The sequence below is a fragment of the Mastigoproctus giganteus genome, chromosome 5, assembly GCF_048544385.1.
Source record: "Mastigoproctus giganteus isolate SK-2022 chromosome 5, ASM4854438v1, whole genome shotgun sequence".
Taxonomy (NCBI): domain Eukaryota; kingdom Metazoa; phylum Arthropoda; class Arachnida; order Uropygi; family Thelyphonidae; genus Mastigoproctus; species Mastigoproctus giganteus.
In genome coordinates, this window is record NC_143579.1 from 172,772,366 (window position 1) to 172,789,152 (window position 16,787).

General features: G+C 38.4%; 1 protein-coding gene across 1 annotated transcript in view; it reads left to right on the plus strand.

Annotated features, from left to right (window-relative positions):
- The window catches only part of eIF2Balpha (eukaryotic translation initiation factor 2B subunit alpha), a 168,881-nt gene that overhangs the window by 136,690 nt on the left and 15,404 nt on the right, over positions 1 to 16,787 (plus strand). Inside the window, exon 9 of the mRNA XM_090373526.1 lies at positions 3,664 to 3,789. Within this exon, the coding sequence (XP_090229652.1) occupies positions 3,664 to 3,789 (126 nt within the window). The remainder of the gene's footprint in view (positions 1 to 3,663; positions 3,790 to 16,787) is intronic.

The window sequence follows — 16,787 nt, forward strand, 5'->3', positions numbered from 1 at the left end:
CATCAAACACTTTCTTTATATCCAAAAATGCCATCCATAATTCTTTATCGTGTTCATAATACTTTTCCATCAGTTGCCTGATGAAGAAAATTAAATTCACCATCAATCTGCCAGGCCAAAAGCCGTATTGTTCCTCGGCCATCCTATTTTCAATCATTTATCTTATCTTCTGCTCTAACACTCTCTCATATAGCTTACTCACATGTGATGTCAGTGTGATGCCTCTGTAATTGGAACACTTTTTCCTGTTCCCCTTCTTGAATAATGGGATGATCACACCTTCTTTCCAGTCCTTTGGCACCTGTCTCTCGCTGACCGGGCTAGCCAGGTGGGTAAAGTGCCTGCCTGGCAACCCAAAGGTCGCGGGTTCGAATCCCACCTCAGGCTTGGATCAGAGTAAAATGCAAAAACTTTGGGAGGTGCATTATGGCCACAGAAGCCGATGCGCCAACAACTAACAAAAAAAAAAAAAAAAAACCATGTCTCTCATCCCAGATCTTATGGAACAATCTATGTCCATGCTATCCCTGCCTCGCCTGTAGCCGTCAGCATTTATCTCATCCATACCAGCAGGCTTACCTGTCTTGATGTATTTTCATGCCTGCACTACATCATTCCAAGTCAAGTCTGTCTGCTCTCTTTCCATATCTTCGCTTTCATCCCCTCTTTTATGATCAACCTGCATTTGTCCCTTTTGCTGGCTGTCCTGCACGTTCAACAGATTTTAAAAATACTTCTTCCATGTTCCTCTTATCTCTTCAATAATATAATTAAGTATTTTTACTAGAGAAAAGGCCTTGGGTTTCGGGTTACATAATCATTCATTAAATATATTGCTATTACTAAAAAACTGATAACATTTATTATATAACAATAACACAGAGAACTAAGTGAAAGAAATAAAATAAAATGACAAACAGTAGCATTCAGGGTGATGTGCCCCTTCCTCAGCTGAAAGTGAATGGTGATACATATCCATTAATGAATAACAATATCAGAGTCGACTGGGCGTGAGCATGAATGAAACGTCTAGAAAGCAAGACCTGTGCATGAGGTGGATTGTGCATGCATAGGCGTTGTATGGAATGAAACAATAAATCAGTCACTGGGCAAGATTAGATGTCTGGTGTCGGGAATGTAAACCACGTACACGAGACGAATGGCAGTGCTCATCACACTGCAAAATGGTCGATTCTATAATTGGGTGCATTCATACTCTCCTATTACAGTTCAAGACACTATTGCAATTAGATATGTGCAGTGCCTCAAACCATGATCTTTGGCGATAGTCACAGGAGTGGTCAGTTATTTCAACATCACATCAGGGATCAAGGTTGTGTTGTTCGACCCAATAATGCTCAGCAACAGCGGAGCCTCCTGAATCGGCAGATTGGAGAGCCCTCTCATGTTCAGAGACACAATCTTTTAGTTTCTAGTGGTTTTGCCCACATAACAACCACTACAATCTGGGCATAATGCAGTACACAGAACTGCTATGTAGGATGGAGGAGATGGGTGTTTTTACCCTAGAAATAGAGCGTAATTTCCTACCAGGAAGTTATTAATTATTAGCCATATGGTGCAAGGAAGCCTGAGGCTTATGCTGCACCAGGAAAAAAAAAAAAAATCCCGAGTTATCCTGACAGAGAGAGAGAGAGAGAGTCAAAAGTAGAAAGGAATCACCAAGAAAGAGAAGAATGATGATATCCAGCTCAGGACTCTGGGTGTGCCAAGCCCATACTCACCAGATGTGAGCCTCGGGGTTGCACACACACTTTATGTGGTGTGGGAAGAGTGCAAGATTCTGGTAAAATGCTCTGACACGCTTGGGTAGTAGGGAATGTAGGCAATTGAGGTAAACTCATTATCACATGGTGGAGTAGGTTGTTCAACAAGCTCACGAGCCTGCAATTCACACCTATCCAGAATATGAGATGGATAACCACATTTAGAAAGATCTCTCCTTACTTTGGAAGTCTCTATTTGTCTCGTATCAATGGAGCCAGAATGGGTCCAATGTGGGTAAACAAGGCACATGCTGTACTGTGCAAATGACCAGTGGCATGTGCCGACTTGTAGTTTGTAAATTGGCCTGTACACATGGGTTTTCTAAAAACCGAAGTTGTGAAACATGTGCCTACGCGCTGCACTGAAACATCCAGAAAAGAAAGGGTATTATATATTTGCTTCTAGCACAATAGTAAACTTGATGAAAGGTGACAAGCAGTTGAGATATTGAAGCAGTTGAGCTTCTGATTCCCGAGTGACAATCACAAATATACCATCTACATATCGACACTAGAGATATCGAAGCAGTTGAGCTTCTGATTCCCGAGTGACAATCACAAAGATACCATCTACATATCGACACTAGAGATATTGAAGCAGTTGAGCTTCCGATTCCCGAGTGACAATCACAAAGATACCATCTACATATTGACACTAGAGATATTGAAGCAGTTGAGCTTCCAATTCCCGAGTGACAATCACAAAGATACCATCTACATATTGACACTAGAGATATTGGAGCAGTTGAGCTTCCGATTCCCGAGTGACAATCACAAAGATACCATCTACATATTGACACTAGAGATATTGGAGTAGTTGAGCTTCCAATTCCCGAGTGACAAACACAAAGATACCATCTACATATTGACACTAGAGATATTGAAGCAGTTGAGCTTCTGATTCCCGAGTGACAATCATAAAGATACCATCTACATATTGACACTAGAGAGTGATGGGAATGGGAGATTCGAAAATATTCAACTCTCTAGTTCTTCCATGGCAATATTGGCTAAGATAGAACTGACAGGGGCACGCATAGTGGTGCCGTGAACTTGGTGGAACAGAGAGTTGTTTAATATGATCATGCTGCCAGTCAAACACAAGTTGAGGGCTATACAAATATCACCAGTGGAGAGTGAAGTCCTCTCGCCCAAGTTGGCATCTCCGTCCAAAAGTTGTCTAGCGCAGGAAATGGCCAGCGGCACTGGAACAGAAGTGAAAAGGGGAGACCACATCGAAGGAAATCATGACTTCGTCCTCTGAAACGAGGCACTGCACATATCCAATTGCAATAGTGCCTTGAACCATAATAGGGGAGCACACATGCACTCAATTATACAATCGACAATTTTTCAGTGCGAAGAGCACTGCCGTTGGTCTCGTGTACGTGGTTTATATTCCCTACACTAGACATCTGATCTTGCCCAGTGACTGATTTATTGTTTCATTCTATACAATGCTTATGCATGCACAATCCACCTCCTGCACGTGTCTTGCTTTCCAGACGTTTGATTCTTGCTCATGTCCAGTCGACTCTTATATTGTTATTCTATAATGGATATGTACCACCATTAACTTTCAGCTGAGGAAAGGGGCACATCGCCCTGAATGCCACTGTTTGTCATTTTATTTTATTTCTTTCAACTTAGTTCTCTGTATTATTGTTATATAATAAATATTATCAGTTTTTTGGTTGTAGCAATATATTTAACAAATAAGTGTTTTTAATAATTTTTAGTACAATACAATCAGTTCTTAGAAGAACCTTTTGGAAGTATGCATAACTAGGTAATAACTTTTATGTAACCTATGTAATAACTTTTTAAAATACTTCTTCTTTACTGTTTTCTGATTTTAATATTTTGTTTGATATAGATTGGAACATATTTTATAGCCATGGCAGCTTATCAGTTGAAAAAACCATTTTATGTTCTTGTGGAAAGTTTCAAATTTGTTCGACTTTATCCTTTAAATCAGCGTGATCTTCCAAATAAATTTAAGGTATGGTTTTCAAATTTCATTTTATTTTGGATTAAGGCACATTTCTGCTTCCATTTTTATATCTGCTAATTAGTCTAATAAAAATTTACTTAACAATAGCATAAATTAATATATCAATGACAGCAGATATTCAACTATGCTCTGGATATCTTCTTCAGGACAAATAGATTATTACATTAAATTAAACTGAATTAAATCAGCATTTTGCCATTTAACCACTTAATAGGCACCTTGGTGTTCTGACTACAATAAAAGTGGAAGAAGATGGTTATTATCAGTGAGCACTGCTCTTTGTGGAGTAATGTTATTAATCCATTGTTATTAGCCCACTGACAAAACCCCATGAGCTGGCCTAGCGACTTATGGAGTTTTCTTAGTGATATACAGGAACTTTGCTAGCAGGGATAAGGAGGTGATTATCCATTTGTGGAGTAATATTATTAGTCAACAATGGGCCAAGCATTTAATCCTGGGGGACCCAGGATTTAATGCTCAGTCCCCCTGGGTTTAATGCTGGGTCCTCCAGGATTTAATGTTTGGCCCATTGTTGGCTAATAATATTTATTAACGATATTGATGAAGGTATATCAAGCTTAATTTCTAAGTTTGCAGATGATACAAAAGTTGGTAAGATGGTTAATGACAGTAATCAAAGTAAGCTACTGCAACAATGGACTGAGAAATAGCAGTTTAAGTTTAACATTGACAAATGCAAAGTACTGCATATGGTTAGCAGTAATTTCATTAACCTGAGATTACTGCATATGGCTATCAGTAATCTCAGGTTAATGTACAAACTGTATTCTACAACCAACATAGTGGAAAATGAAAAATCTGGGGTACAGTTGTACAGTCAGATATGCAGTTCTCTCACAGTGCAGACAGGCTGCAAGGGCAGGTCATGGGGTTTTGTCAGTAATATACAGAAACTTTGCTATCAGGTATAAGGAGGTGATTATCCTTTTGTATAAGGTCACGGTTAGGTCACATCTTGAATACCATATACAGGTCTGTAGGACTCATTTTAGAAAGGATATACATCTGCTAGAACAGGTGACAGTGAGATTGGTGAAGGGAACAAAAGCTTGCTCTTACCAAGAAAAGCTTCAGTTCTGCAAATTGTGGCATCTAGAGATTAGACACTTGCAAGGAGATATGATTGAGGTGTTTAAGGCCTTGAATGGATTGAGTAGGCTAAATGTTGATGGCATTCTTCCACTTGCTGAGACTACACATGAGGGGAGAACATAAATTAAAATTGAGGAAGGTTGGTACAGAATAGATATGTGGAAGTTAGCCTTCAGCCAGGGTGGTTGATTGTTGGAACAAATTTTCATTTGTTGTTGTAGTGGGTAGTTTGAATGAATTCAGGAAGAACCAGACAGATCCTTGGAGGGGATGGATGGAGGTGAAGTGGGTAAGTTTTGTTTGGCTGATGCTCTATAAAATTGCTTTCTTGCAACATTTGCCGCTACTAATAGTAAAAAAAAAAAGAAACTTAAAAATATAATCATTTAGGATTATGCTAGTGTGAATTTTTGTATTCCTCCAGTATAGTATTTACTTTTGATCTACATCATTTATATTTTTTAATTGGACTTCTCCAATAGAAAGAATAGAGGTTGCTTGGGATGATAATTGGAAAAGGAGGGATTTGTTGTCAACCAAGGGATTTGTGAGAAAATTCCATGCAGAAAGAGAAATACCATTGGAAAAGGTGTAAAAAAAGGTGATATAAAACAGGAACAAGCTCCTAACACAGCTTTCAAGAACAAGTGGAGAAATGCCATCACTTTTTTTTTTGTAGTAGCTTTTTTGGCTTCGATATTATTCAGAATTCCTCTGATAACCTGTTGGAAGACCATGAGAGGCTTTGAGTAGAGTGTATTTGGTATGGTAGGAGGTGGTTCATCAAGATCATTGACACAAAAGTTAGAAGAAAAAATAGGATATTAATAACCAACTTTATCTTTAGCTGAGGAAGCAATAGAACCATCAGGTTGTAATAGGAATTACAACCTGATGTATACTTACAACCTGAAAGTATATTTTGACAGAATCTACTCTTGATAGCTTTGATAAGAGAGCAGATAGCCTGACCACTATTTGAACAGTAAGCAAATTTCTTACTTTTAGACTTTTCAAAATTGAGAATTGATTTATTTTAGAATTTAGGAAAATTTTGAATGGGTTTATTTTAGAATTTAAAATTGTTGAAAGCGTTAGTGTAGGCAGAAAATGAAACTGGAGATATGGATACAAACCGATTGCATTATGCCACATTCTTATCTTAACATCTTGAACATCCCAAGCATGTATTGGAAAAATAAGGTTTAAGTGAAAGACAACATTTTAGGTTGGAATGTGGAATTAAGGAGTTTGTCCCAACAAGATTAATTTTACTGACCTAATTTGAACAAAACATTAGGATCAGAAGTTGTAACACAGTAGCCCAACAAAGAAAAGATGAATATAAATCATGCATATCATCCCATTTTGCATTCTTGTGGTGCCAAATAACTCAGGACTGAGAATAGCCATGAGAGAGAGAGAGGGGGGGGGGTGTCCATTCATGGAGAAGAGCCATCACCAAGTTGCAATCTGATGTACCTAAAGGACCAGAAAATAAAACAGATCGGACCTTTGGATAATGGGAGCAGGAAATTCTTAGATGACCCAGCTGATGTTGCAGATGATTTGAACAGATACTTTGCATTGGTATTTATGGAGGAATGACCCTTTGTGGTGAGAAGAAACTAGGCGAATGAAACTGGGAAGCATGAAATTAGCAATATTGAAATTTGAGCATATTGCTTATTAGAAAAACTTATATGACTAAAGGCAAATAAGGCTCCTGGAGTTGATGGCATATACTCAGTAATTTTGAGAGCGGTGGCAAGAGTGTTTTGAACCATTAAAGTTATGAGTGCATCACTGGACTTTGGAGAGAGTCTCTCTCTTGGATTTGGAGATATGCCAGCTTATCACCAGTACATAAAGGTGGTTCTAAGAGTGAAGTGGGCAATAACTGACTAGTAGTTCTAGTAGTCTTCAGTGGTAGAGAAAATCGTGAAGACAGTGATCAAGAGTGCAACACAGGATCATTTAGATTGAAGTGGAATTCTGAAGGAAAGCAATATGGTTTTGTAAAGGGAAAATCATGTTTAACTAACCTGGTTAAACGTGATTAGCTAACTTAACCTGACCAAGTCATTCATGAGCTGAATGTAGAAAATAATTTAGGAATTGTTTGCATGGATTTCAGCAAATCATTTCGCTCAGTCCTATATATGAGCTTACTTTATAAGCTGGAATGTGTTGGAGTCACAGACAAAATCCTTGGATGGATTGCAAGGTGCCTGCAGGATCGGAGGCAGAAGGTTGTGCTTAATGATTATTCTTCAGATTGGACTAACTAAGAAGTGGTATTCCCCAAGGATTAGTAGTGGGATCATTGTTCTTTATGATATTCTTAAATAACATTGACTGGGGAGATACAGACACAATGCCAAAATTTACAGTTAATGTCAATATAGATTTCAGTGACTTATATAGACTTCAGGGGTGGTCAGAAAAGGGGTAGATATGTTATAATTCAGCAAAATGCAATGTCTTGCACTTGTGCAGTATCAATATAGTTCCTATTTTCAAAAAAGGTGATAAAAATGATGTAACTGATTACAGACCCATAACCTTGTAAAACAGCCTGGCTAAACTCTTCGACACAGCAGTACACAAACATCTCTTTGAATCCTTCAGGCCTTTCATTGATCAGAATCAACATTTTTTTCTGCAGTGGCAAGTCAGTAGTCAGAAATTTGCTTCCTTTCTGGCAATATACCTCTGAAGCCCTTGATAACCACCTTCAAATTGATGCAGTCTACACAGACATATCTAAGGCATTTGATAAAGTCCCGCACGAACAACTTCTGGAAAAACTTAAGCTATATGGTATCCGTGACCCTTTGCTCTCATGGCCCTAGATGGCTCTCTGTCTTCTAACTTCTCCACTAATGCCGGTGTCCCCCAAGGTTCAGTTCTTTCCCCCACTCTTTTCCTCTTGTATATCAATGACCTTCTTCCATTGACTGGAAATCCTATCCATAGTTTTGCCGATGATAGCACATTGCATTCAACTTTCCATTTTGAGAAACCTTGTCCAGCTCAATCAGCTTCAAGTTCTCGAAAATCTGCTGCCAATTCCTTAAATGCCGATCTTCAGGTAATTCTCCAGTGGGGCAAAGACAACTTAGTTGATTTCAACCCTTCTAAAACTCAATCTTGTCTTATATCTCACAAAAAGGATTCTTCTGCTCCTATGCTTATCTTTAGTAACACTCTGATTTCTAGGCAAAATGATATATCTCTTTTGGGGATTACCCTGACTTCTAATCTCTCTTGGCACAAGCACATTACAAATATTGCTTCCTCTGCATCTAAAAAACTTGGTTTTCTCTTTCGCTCTCGGCGTTACTTTTCTCCCAAACAGCTGCTCACTCTGTATAAATCGCAAATCCGCCCTGCCATGGAATATTGTTCCCACATCTGGGGTGGTGCCCCCAAAACCTCTCTCAGGCTTCTTGATTCCATTCAGAAGAGGGCAGTTAGGTTAATTAATGATTCATCTCTAACAGAGTCTCTCCACTCGCTGTCTCATAGACGCACTGTTTCTGCTGCATGCCTCTTCTACAGATACTTCCATGGGCACTGTTCTTCTGAATTGGCTTCTATAATTCCCGCTCTCTCTTTCAAAACAGTCCGAACACGTGCCGCCACCAGTCAACATCCATTTACTGTCCAACTTCAAACCCACAGAACCAACTTTTCATCTTCCTCATTTATTCATTCAACTGCCGTTTTCTGGAACAACCTTCCTGCATACGTATTTCCTGAAAATTACAATCTACAGAAGTTCAAGTCCAATGTCAACAAATATCTTCTTTCGTCTTCTCAACCTCCAACCCAAGCACGGTACTAAGTACTATAGGTTATAATACCTCTCGTGTTTGGGGTTCTCATAAAAAAAAAAAAAAAAAAAAAATGGCTACACAGCTATATTACGCATCGTTCCTTGAGCGTTATCATCATCAAGTGAACTCAGACTGTTTTATACCACTAAGTGGAGTACCACAAGGCTCCCCCTTAGGTCCTCTTCTCTTCATTGTTTTCGTAAATGATCTTCCTTCTTTCATCTACACATCCAATGTTCAAGTTGCTCTCTGTGCAGATGATCTTAAGATCTGCTCAGCAATGAAGGAGATTACCGATTCTCAACAGCTTCAATGTGCTCTCAATAACTTCTCTCTGTGGCTATCTCTGAATGGCTTGTCTGCTAACCCCTCGAAGTGCAAAGTAATCTCTTTCTCATCTGGCAGATCTCCACAACTAATAAATACGGAGTACAGTATTAACTCTGTGATCATCGAAAGGTGTGACCAAGTTAACGACTTGGGGATTCTCTTCTCCAGCAGTGCTAAATTCGATGCTCATGTCCTTAAAATCACCAGCAAAGCATTCAAAACACTGGGATTCATCAAACGGAACACATACAAGTTCAAAAACTACAGATATGTGGTTATCCTTTATAAAACTATTGTTCTGCCAATCCTTGAATTCAGTTCACCCATCTGGAATCCTCACATGAAGATTTTAACCAACAAAATTGAAGCAGTCCAAAAAAAGTTTGTCCGTTACCTTACGTACTGCAATCCTCTATTCTATCACTCAGTGTATTATGAATCGCTATGTGATTACTTTCATCTGTGGCCTCTGTGCACCAGAAGAGTTACTGCTGACATCACCCTTCTAGCCAAAGTAACCACTGGAACTTATGAAGCATCTGATATCCTTAGCAAAATCAACTTCAATGCTCCTTGTAGACAAGTCAGGAACCTTACACCGTTTCGCCTTGACTCTGCCACCATGGACTTTATGAAGTTCAGTCCACTGAATAGAATCAGCAAATGACTCTCTCATTGACTTCTTTGACAACTTCCAATCACTGATGAACTCCATCCACAAGTTTGCCTCTTCTCTTAAACTGCAAAGCTCTGATCTACTTATTGTAGTTTATTAGTATTATGTGTTTTATTATTTTTCTATTCTCTAACTGATTAATTATTACTTGTATTACCGGTAACTTAACTTAATGCAATCCTCTTTTGTACATATGATTTTAATGTTTGAATCTATATCAATGTTTATCTTCCTGTTGGAGTTCATATTATTGTTATTATGCTTATTGTTCTGATCTCAGATACACTGTTAATGGTTACCTGTTGTGTATCCTGTTATTAATAAAATAAAATAAAATAAAACCTCAAAATAAGTTATACAATTTGTGAGATGAGGTTGAATTAAAACAGGTGATGTTGAATTAAAAGAAGTTAGGATATTAGAGCTGGAAAAGGAATTAGAAAATGTGAATTGGAATATCATCAGTTTGCCTGAAACAAGAAGAACTGAATCACTTATAAGTTTATCAAGTGGAAATCTGCTGTACACCAATGGAAACAGTGAAAAGAGCCAAGGTGGAGTTGGCTTTCTGGTCCATAAAGATATAAAAAACAACATTTTGGAATTCAAAGGTACATCACCAAGGTTGTCAAAATTGCTTCTTAGGATTTCTAAGAGGTACAAACTAAAGGTTATAATGATTTATGCACTAACATTGAGCTATGATGAAAAAGAGGTTGAAGAAATGTACACCGAAATTAAAAGACTTCTAGATGAACAGAAAACTCACTACGCCATTATTATGGGGGACTTCAATGCTAAGGTTGGAAAGAGACAAAACAGTGCAGAAAGCGAAACTAGGAAATTTTGGAATTGGTGAAAGAGGTGAAAGACTTGTGGAATTTGTAGAATCTCATGGAAGGAATGTCAGTAATGAACACTTTTTTTTTTCAAGAAAAGGGTGAGCAAAAAAAAAAAGTGGACACGGAAGAGCCCAAATGGATTAACAACTAATGAAATCAACTTCTTCATCTTCGCTAACAGAAGATATATTGTGAATTATGTTGCCGTCCTGAACAAGGTAAATGTTGGAAGTGATCACAGAATGGTAAGATGTGCTTGATATAGACTTAAGAAATGAAAGGAAAAAACTGACTCGAGTAAATAATATGATGGTCTTTGAGATAACAGAATAGGAGAAAAAGCGGTATGTACTGGAACTTAAGAACAAGTTTGAGCTTCTGCAGACCTTTTTTGGACCAAGATATCGACGAGGAATACAACAACTTTCTGAAAGTGATAAAGCCCAAGAAACCTATAGGTAAAAAGAAATCTAAAGAAGAAAAAATTAGTCAAGAAACACTTGTCATGATGAACCAAAGATGACAAACAAAGAGCAAGATAAACACTGACATGGACAAAATTGAGTGTACAGAGTTATGCAAAGGAGATTAGTAAGAGACTTGAGAGAGGACATAACATTTAATACAAGAAAAGTAGAACAAGCATTAAGGGAAAACAAGGAACTTAAATCAGAAAGTAATACAGAAAGACAAATGATACTGAAACTAAAGAATAGTGATAATGTACTTATAAATAGCAGAGAAGCCATAATTCAAATAGCAGAAGACTACTATAAAGAATTATATAAGGAGCGAGGGAATGATGCTAGCAGTGGGGAAGATGGATCACAAATTAGCAACACATACAACATACCCAATATCCTTCCTGATGAGGTAGAACATGCATTGAAGAAAATGAAGAATCAGAAAGCTCTGGATGAAGGTAAAGTTATTGTAGAGATGTTAAAATTGGGAGGAAGAGACATAACACAGAAACTGGCAAGGCTCTTCACAAAATACATTAGGAACGGTGTGATGCCTAAGGAGTGGAATAATGCAATCATAATTTTGCTGCATAAGAAAGGAGTTAAATCAGAAATTGGAAATTATAGGCCAATTAGCTTGTCCCACATCTACAAATCATTCACAAGGGTAATTACTAACAGATTACAAAGGATACTTGATGAGTATCAACTGAAAGAGCAAGCTGGCTTTAAGACAGGAGTCTCAACTATGGATCACCTCCACGTAATATCACAGCTAATCGAGAAAGCAAATGAATTTAAAACACCATTATGCCTGGCATTTGTGGATTATGAAAAGACATTTGACTCCATACAGCCTAAGGCAATGTTTCTGGCACTGGAAAGACAAGGCATAGATACCCCATATGTTATGATTTTGAAGAAAATATATGAGAACGCTACCTCCTTTATTAGACTACACAAAGACAAGACAGTAGCAAATTTAAAATTGACAAAGGAGTTTGACAAGGAGACACAATATCTTTGAAGTTGTTTACTGCCGCCCTTGAGAAAGCTATCAGGAGATTAGACTGTTCCCAGAAAGGAGTCAATGTGAATGGAGAGTATCTAAACCATTTATTATTTGCAGATGACATTGTGATCATAAGCCATGATCCCAAAGAATTAGAGGAAAATCTTAATCAATTATGCAGAGTTAGTAAAAATTTCGGAATAAAGATGAATATGGTTAAAACAAAAGTAATGATGAACAAGTATGCCATAGGAAGGGATATAATCAGTGAAGGAGCAGTAATTGAAAAGGTGGATTCGTGTACTTATCTGAGCCAAGTGATTAGCTGTAATAATGATAAATGGCTGGAAGTCAAGAGAAGGATAAATTTCAGATGGATTGCATTCAAGTAATATAGTCACATACTGAGGAGCAATATCCCATTTGTCTAAAACAAACTAATGAATTGTACACCGATGAGCAAAAACATTATGACAACCTACGTAATATGATGTTTGTCCTCCACGTGCAGCCAAAACAGCTCGTACCCAGTGAGGCATGGATGCTACAAGATTTCTAAATGAGTCTTGTGGTATCTGGTATCAACAGTTAAAGGATCTGCACGTAACCAGCAGATCCTTTAACTCCTGTAAGGTCCGTGGTTGAAACGCCGCAGATCGGAGTTGCTGTTCCAACACAAACCACAGATGCTCGATGGGATTGATGTCTGGGGAATTGGGAGGCCAGGGCAATACCTAGAAGTCTTCCTCATGTTCCGCGAACCAGTCCCGAACAATCCGGGCGGTGCGGCCTGGTGCATCATCCTGCTGAAAGATGGCACCGCCAGAGGGGAAGACTGTTGCCATGTACCTGATCAGCAATGATGTGTAGGTAGGTGGTAGACATCAGAGTGCCCGGCACATGGATGACTGGACCCAGGGTATCCCAGCAGAACATCGCCTTAAGCATTGCACAGCCGCCGCCGGCTTGTTTTCATCCAACGGTGCAAACAGGCACCATCACTATCCTAGGTAAACAGTGCACACATACCCAGCCATCCACATGGTGCAACAGGAAATGTGATTCATCGGAGCAGATGACTTTCTTCCAATCACTCAAGGTCCAGTTTCGATGCTCGGGTGCCCATTGTAGGCACTGTCACCAGTGAACTGTGGTTAGCATGGACACTCAGAGTGGCCTGCAGCTACGCAGCCCCATTTTCAGCAGGTTTCGATGTACTGTGTGTTGTGAAACATTACCCCCATCACCAACGTTCCAATTACCAGCGAGTTGCGCCTCAGTCGCCCTTCTGTTGCCACGTACCATCCACGAGAGCCTTCACTCACCTTGAGCATCAGTGAGCCGTGGTCGTCCAACACCTCACCGACAGTTCGTGGGTTTTCCCTCCTTTGACCACACTCTGTAAGTACTAACCACGGCTGACCGTGAGCAACCCACCAGCCATGCTGTTTCGGATGTGCTCTCACCCAGTCGTCTGGCCATTATAATTTGGCCTTTGTCATACTCGCTTAAGTCTGCTGCCTTTCCCATCTGAAGAACAAGAGTAACATTGGATAATGGAGCTCAGTATCAGGTGTTTTTTGTACCGTGTCGCGACCCACACACATGCCATAGTTCACCTGCAGTTGCTTCTATTTGCATAACAACTCACTGGTCATAATGTTTTGGCTCATCGGTGTATACTCTCCACCATGACTCATGGAAGTGAAACTTGGGCACTCACCAAAAGAATGGAATGAATTATATTAGGAATCAGACTGTTAGATAAGAAGAAAAACACAGGGATTAGGCAGCAAACACAAATAAAGGACATTCTTATCAAAACTAAAGAACTGAAATGGACTTGGGCAGGACACATAGCTTGAAGCCATGATGACAGATGGACTAAGAAAATAACAGAATGGTATCCAAGAGGAAATAAAAGTAAACCTTGAAGACAACAACGGAGTTTGACAGATGAAATTCATGTGTTCGTGGGTAGTATGGCCATTGCACAAAACAAAAAAAACTGGAAAGTTGCTGGTGAGGCCTTCATCCTGCAATGGATTGCAAACAGCTGATGATGATAAAATAAGTTGTGATATATTTAGACGTGAAGTTCTCCAAGCAGTGTAGACAGGCAGCAAGGAAGGCCCATGGTGTCCCATTGATGATTTATTCAATTTTTTTTTTTATTAGAAATAGGGATGTCATAATCACACTGTACAGTAAACCCTTGCTATTTGCAGTATCTGTATTCGCGGTCGCTGATTTAATATGAAATGGAACCTTAAAAAATGTGAATTTTAAAGTGTTATGAATATTTTTCGCCATAAAAAAACATGGGCGTGGCTAAAATCATCTTTCATGGTCAAAACAGTGCTCAGTGGGGGGGGGGGGGGGAGAGGGGTGACAAAATCGCGAGTGTGGATATTTCCATCTATTCCTTATTCAGTATGTCTTATGCGCTTGTGGAAGGTTTCATCGTTTGCTTTTAAATGCTTATAAATTGAGTAAATTTATCAATTTATAAATTGATATGCTTACAAAAGTGAAAAATCTACTGTTTTGCAATGTGTTAATGTAAACAGACTTTTTTGAGTGTGTTAACGGTAAAAAAAGTGACTTTATTGTGGACAAGTTCTTTTCTAACCCCTACAAAAATATGGCTACGAATAACAAGGGAATTGTGAAAAGATCAAAGAAGGAGTATGACATTAGCGAGAAAAATTGAGTTATTAGACAAAATTTCTAATGGTGAAAGTGTCTTGTCAGTGGCAAAACATTATAAAATCAATGAGTCAACAGTACGATCAATCAAGAAATCCAAAGAAAAAATCTGCCATAGTGTCCGTGAAAATGCACTAATTGCTTCAAAAATTTGCTCTGTAACTCGTGATGTTAAATTGGAAAAAATGGAAAAAGCTTTAAATCTGTGGATAGAAGACCGAACTCAAAATAAAATTCTGTTAAGTTCACTTATCATTCGTGAAAAGGCAAAACACCTTTATCAACACTTTAGAGAAACTGGTGATAGCACTGGCAGGATAAGTTTTTTAGCTAGCAAAGGTGCTGGTTTGAAAGATTTGTTTGAAATTTCTAATAAATATTACATTTAATATTAAATTGTTTCTTATTTTCATTTCGATGACTTATGCTTGTATTTTACTATGTACTGTCTATGTACATAATCATATTATGAAGGTACATGTAATACATACGTAGACAAAATTTTAGACTAATTTTTTTTTCTTATATATTTCATACTTTGGAACTGAACCCTTTTATTACTATGGGAGCCATAACTCAGTATTCGCGTTTTCGGTATTCACGGAATTTCTCAGGAACGTAACCCTTGCGAATAGCGGGGGTTTACTGTATAAGTAATTGGGAAACTTCACTTTGAATACTGTGTTCAAGTATGGAGACTGTATCTAAACAAAAGACATGGAACATCTTTAAAGTGTTCAAAGATGGGCAGTGCACCTGGTGAGATTGTCAAAGGGACATCCATATGAGGAAAGACTGAATATATGGCTATGGGCTTTAGTTAATAGGCACCTTAGAGAAAACTTAATTGAGGTATATAAAGCTCTGAGAAGAGAAAGTAAAATGAATAAGATGAAATTTTTGCTGTTTTAAATGATTCCTGAACTTGGGAGCCATAAATTCAAATAATGGTGGAATTGATTTAGACTTAGGTTTCTTTTAGCAAGTGAGTTGTTAATTTCTGGAAGAGGTTGCCTTCATGGGTGGTTGAGGCTGATGGTTTGGGGAAGTTAAATAGGTAATCCCTGTATTATTTATTAATTGTAGTATTACTTAATAAAAATTTTGGATATGGCATACACACAGCAAGAATATACTCAGTTCCATGACTTAATATGCTGTTGATGATTCCTCCCCTATATATTCTATAATTAGCTTCCCCTTTAATCACTAGTTAGCAGATTAGAGGCAATGATATTATTCACTATCTGAACTAGATGCCTCCTACAGAGTTACCAAAATATTTGGTCCAGTTGAGTTTCAGAGCAGCTTGTCTAGAAAAACTATTAGAGTTATATCCTCAAAATATATGGAATATTGGATCTTGCTATGATGCCTTCAACTGCAAAAGATGTGACTCAAACTGTATTATAGCATTATCATTAGCAGGGCATTTGATGCAAGAAAGCGAGCTTATATAGCATCAGCCAAAAAAAAAAAAACATCCTTCCCATTTCACTTATCCATTCACACCTCGATAAGAACACCTGGCGGGTACCTAGTCTCCAGAAGCTGCAGTTTGCAGAAATTAAGCCTTTCTTGGTAAGAGCAACCCTTTGTTCCACTCATTAATTGCTTTGCCCTTCTTTGTACTCATTCCAGCAGCTCTACATCCTTCCTAAAATGAGACCTGTGTACAGTACTCAAGGTCTGGCCTGACCATTGCCTTATACAAAACACAATGAGCTACTCTTGCAGCCTTTTTGCACTGTTCAGAAAACTTCATATCTGACTGCACAATTACCCCCTTTTCATCATATCTGATGGCACAATTACCACCTTTTCATTCTCAACTACCCTGAATGTAGTACCACCCAGTTGATACAGTACTCTGGGGTTACTGCTACCCATATGCAGTACTTTACATTTGTCAATGTTAAACTTCAGTTGCCTCTTCTCAGTCCATCTGCTCAACTGTTGCAGTAGTGTACTGGCATTAACAACCCTGCGACCTTC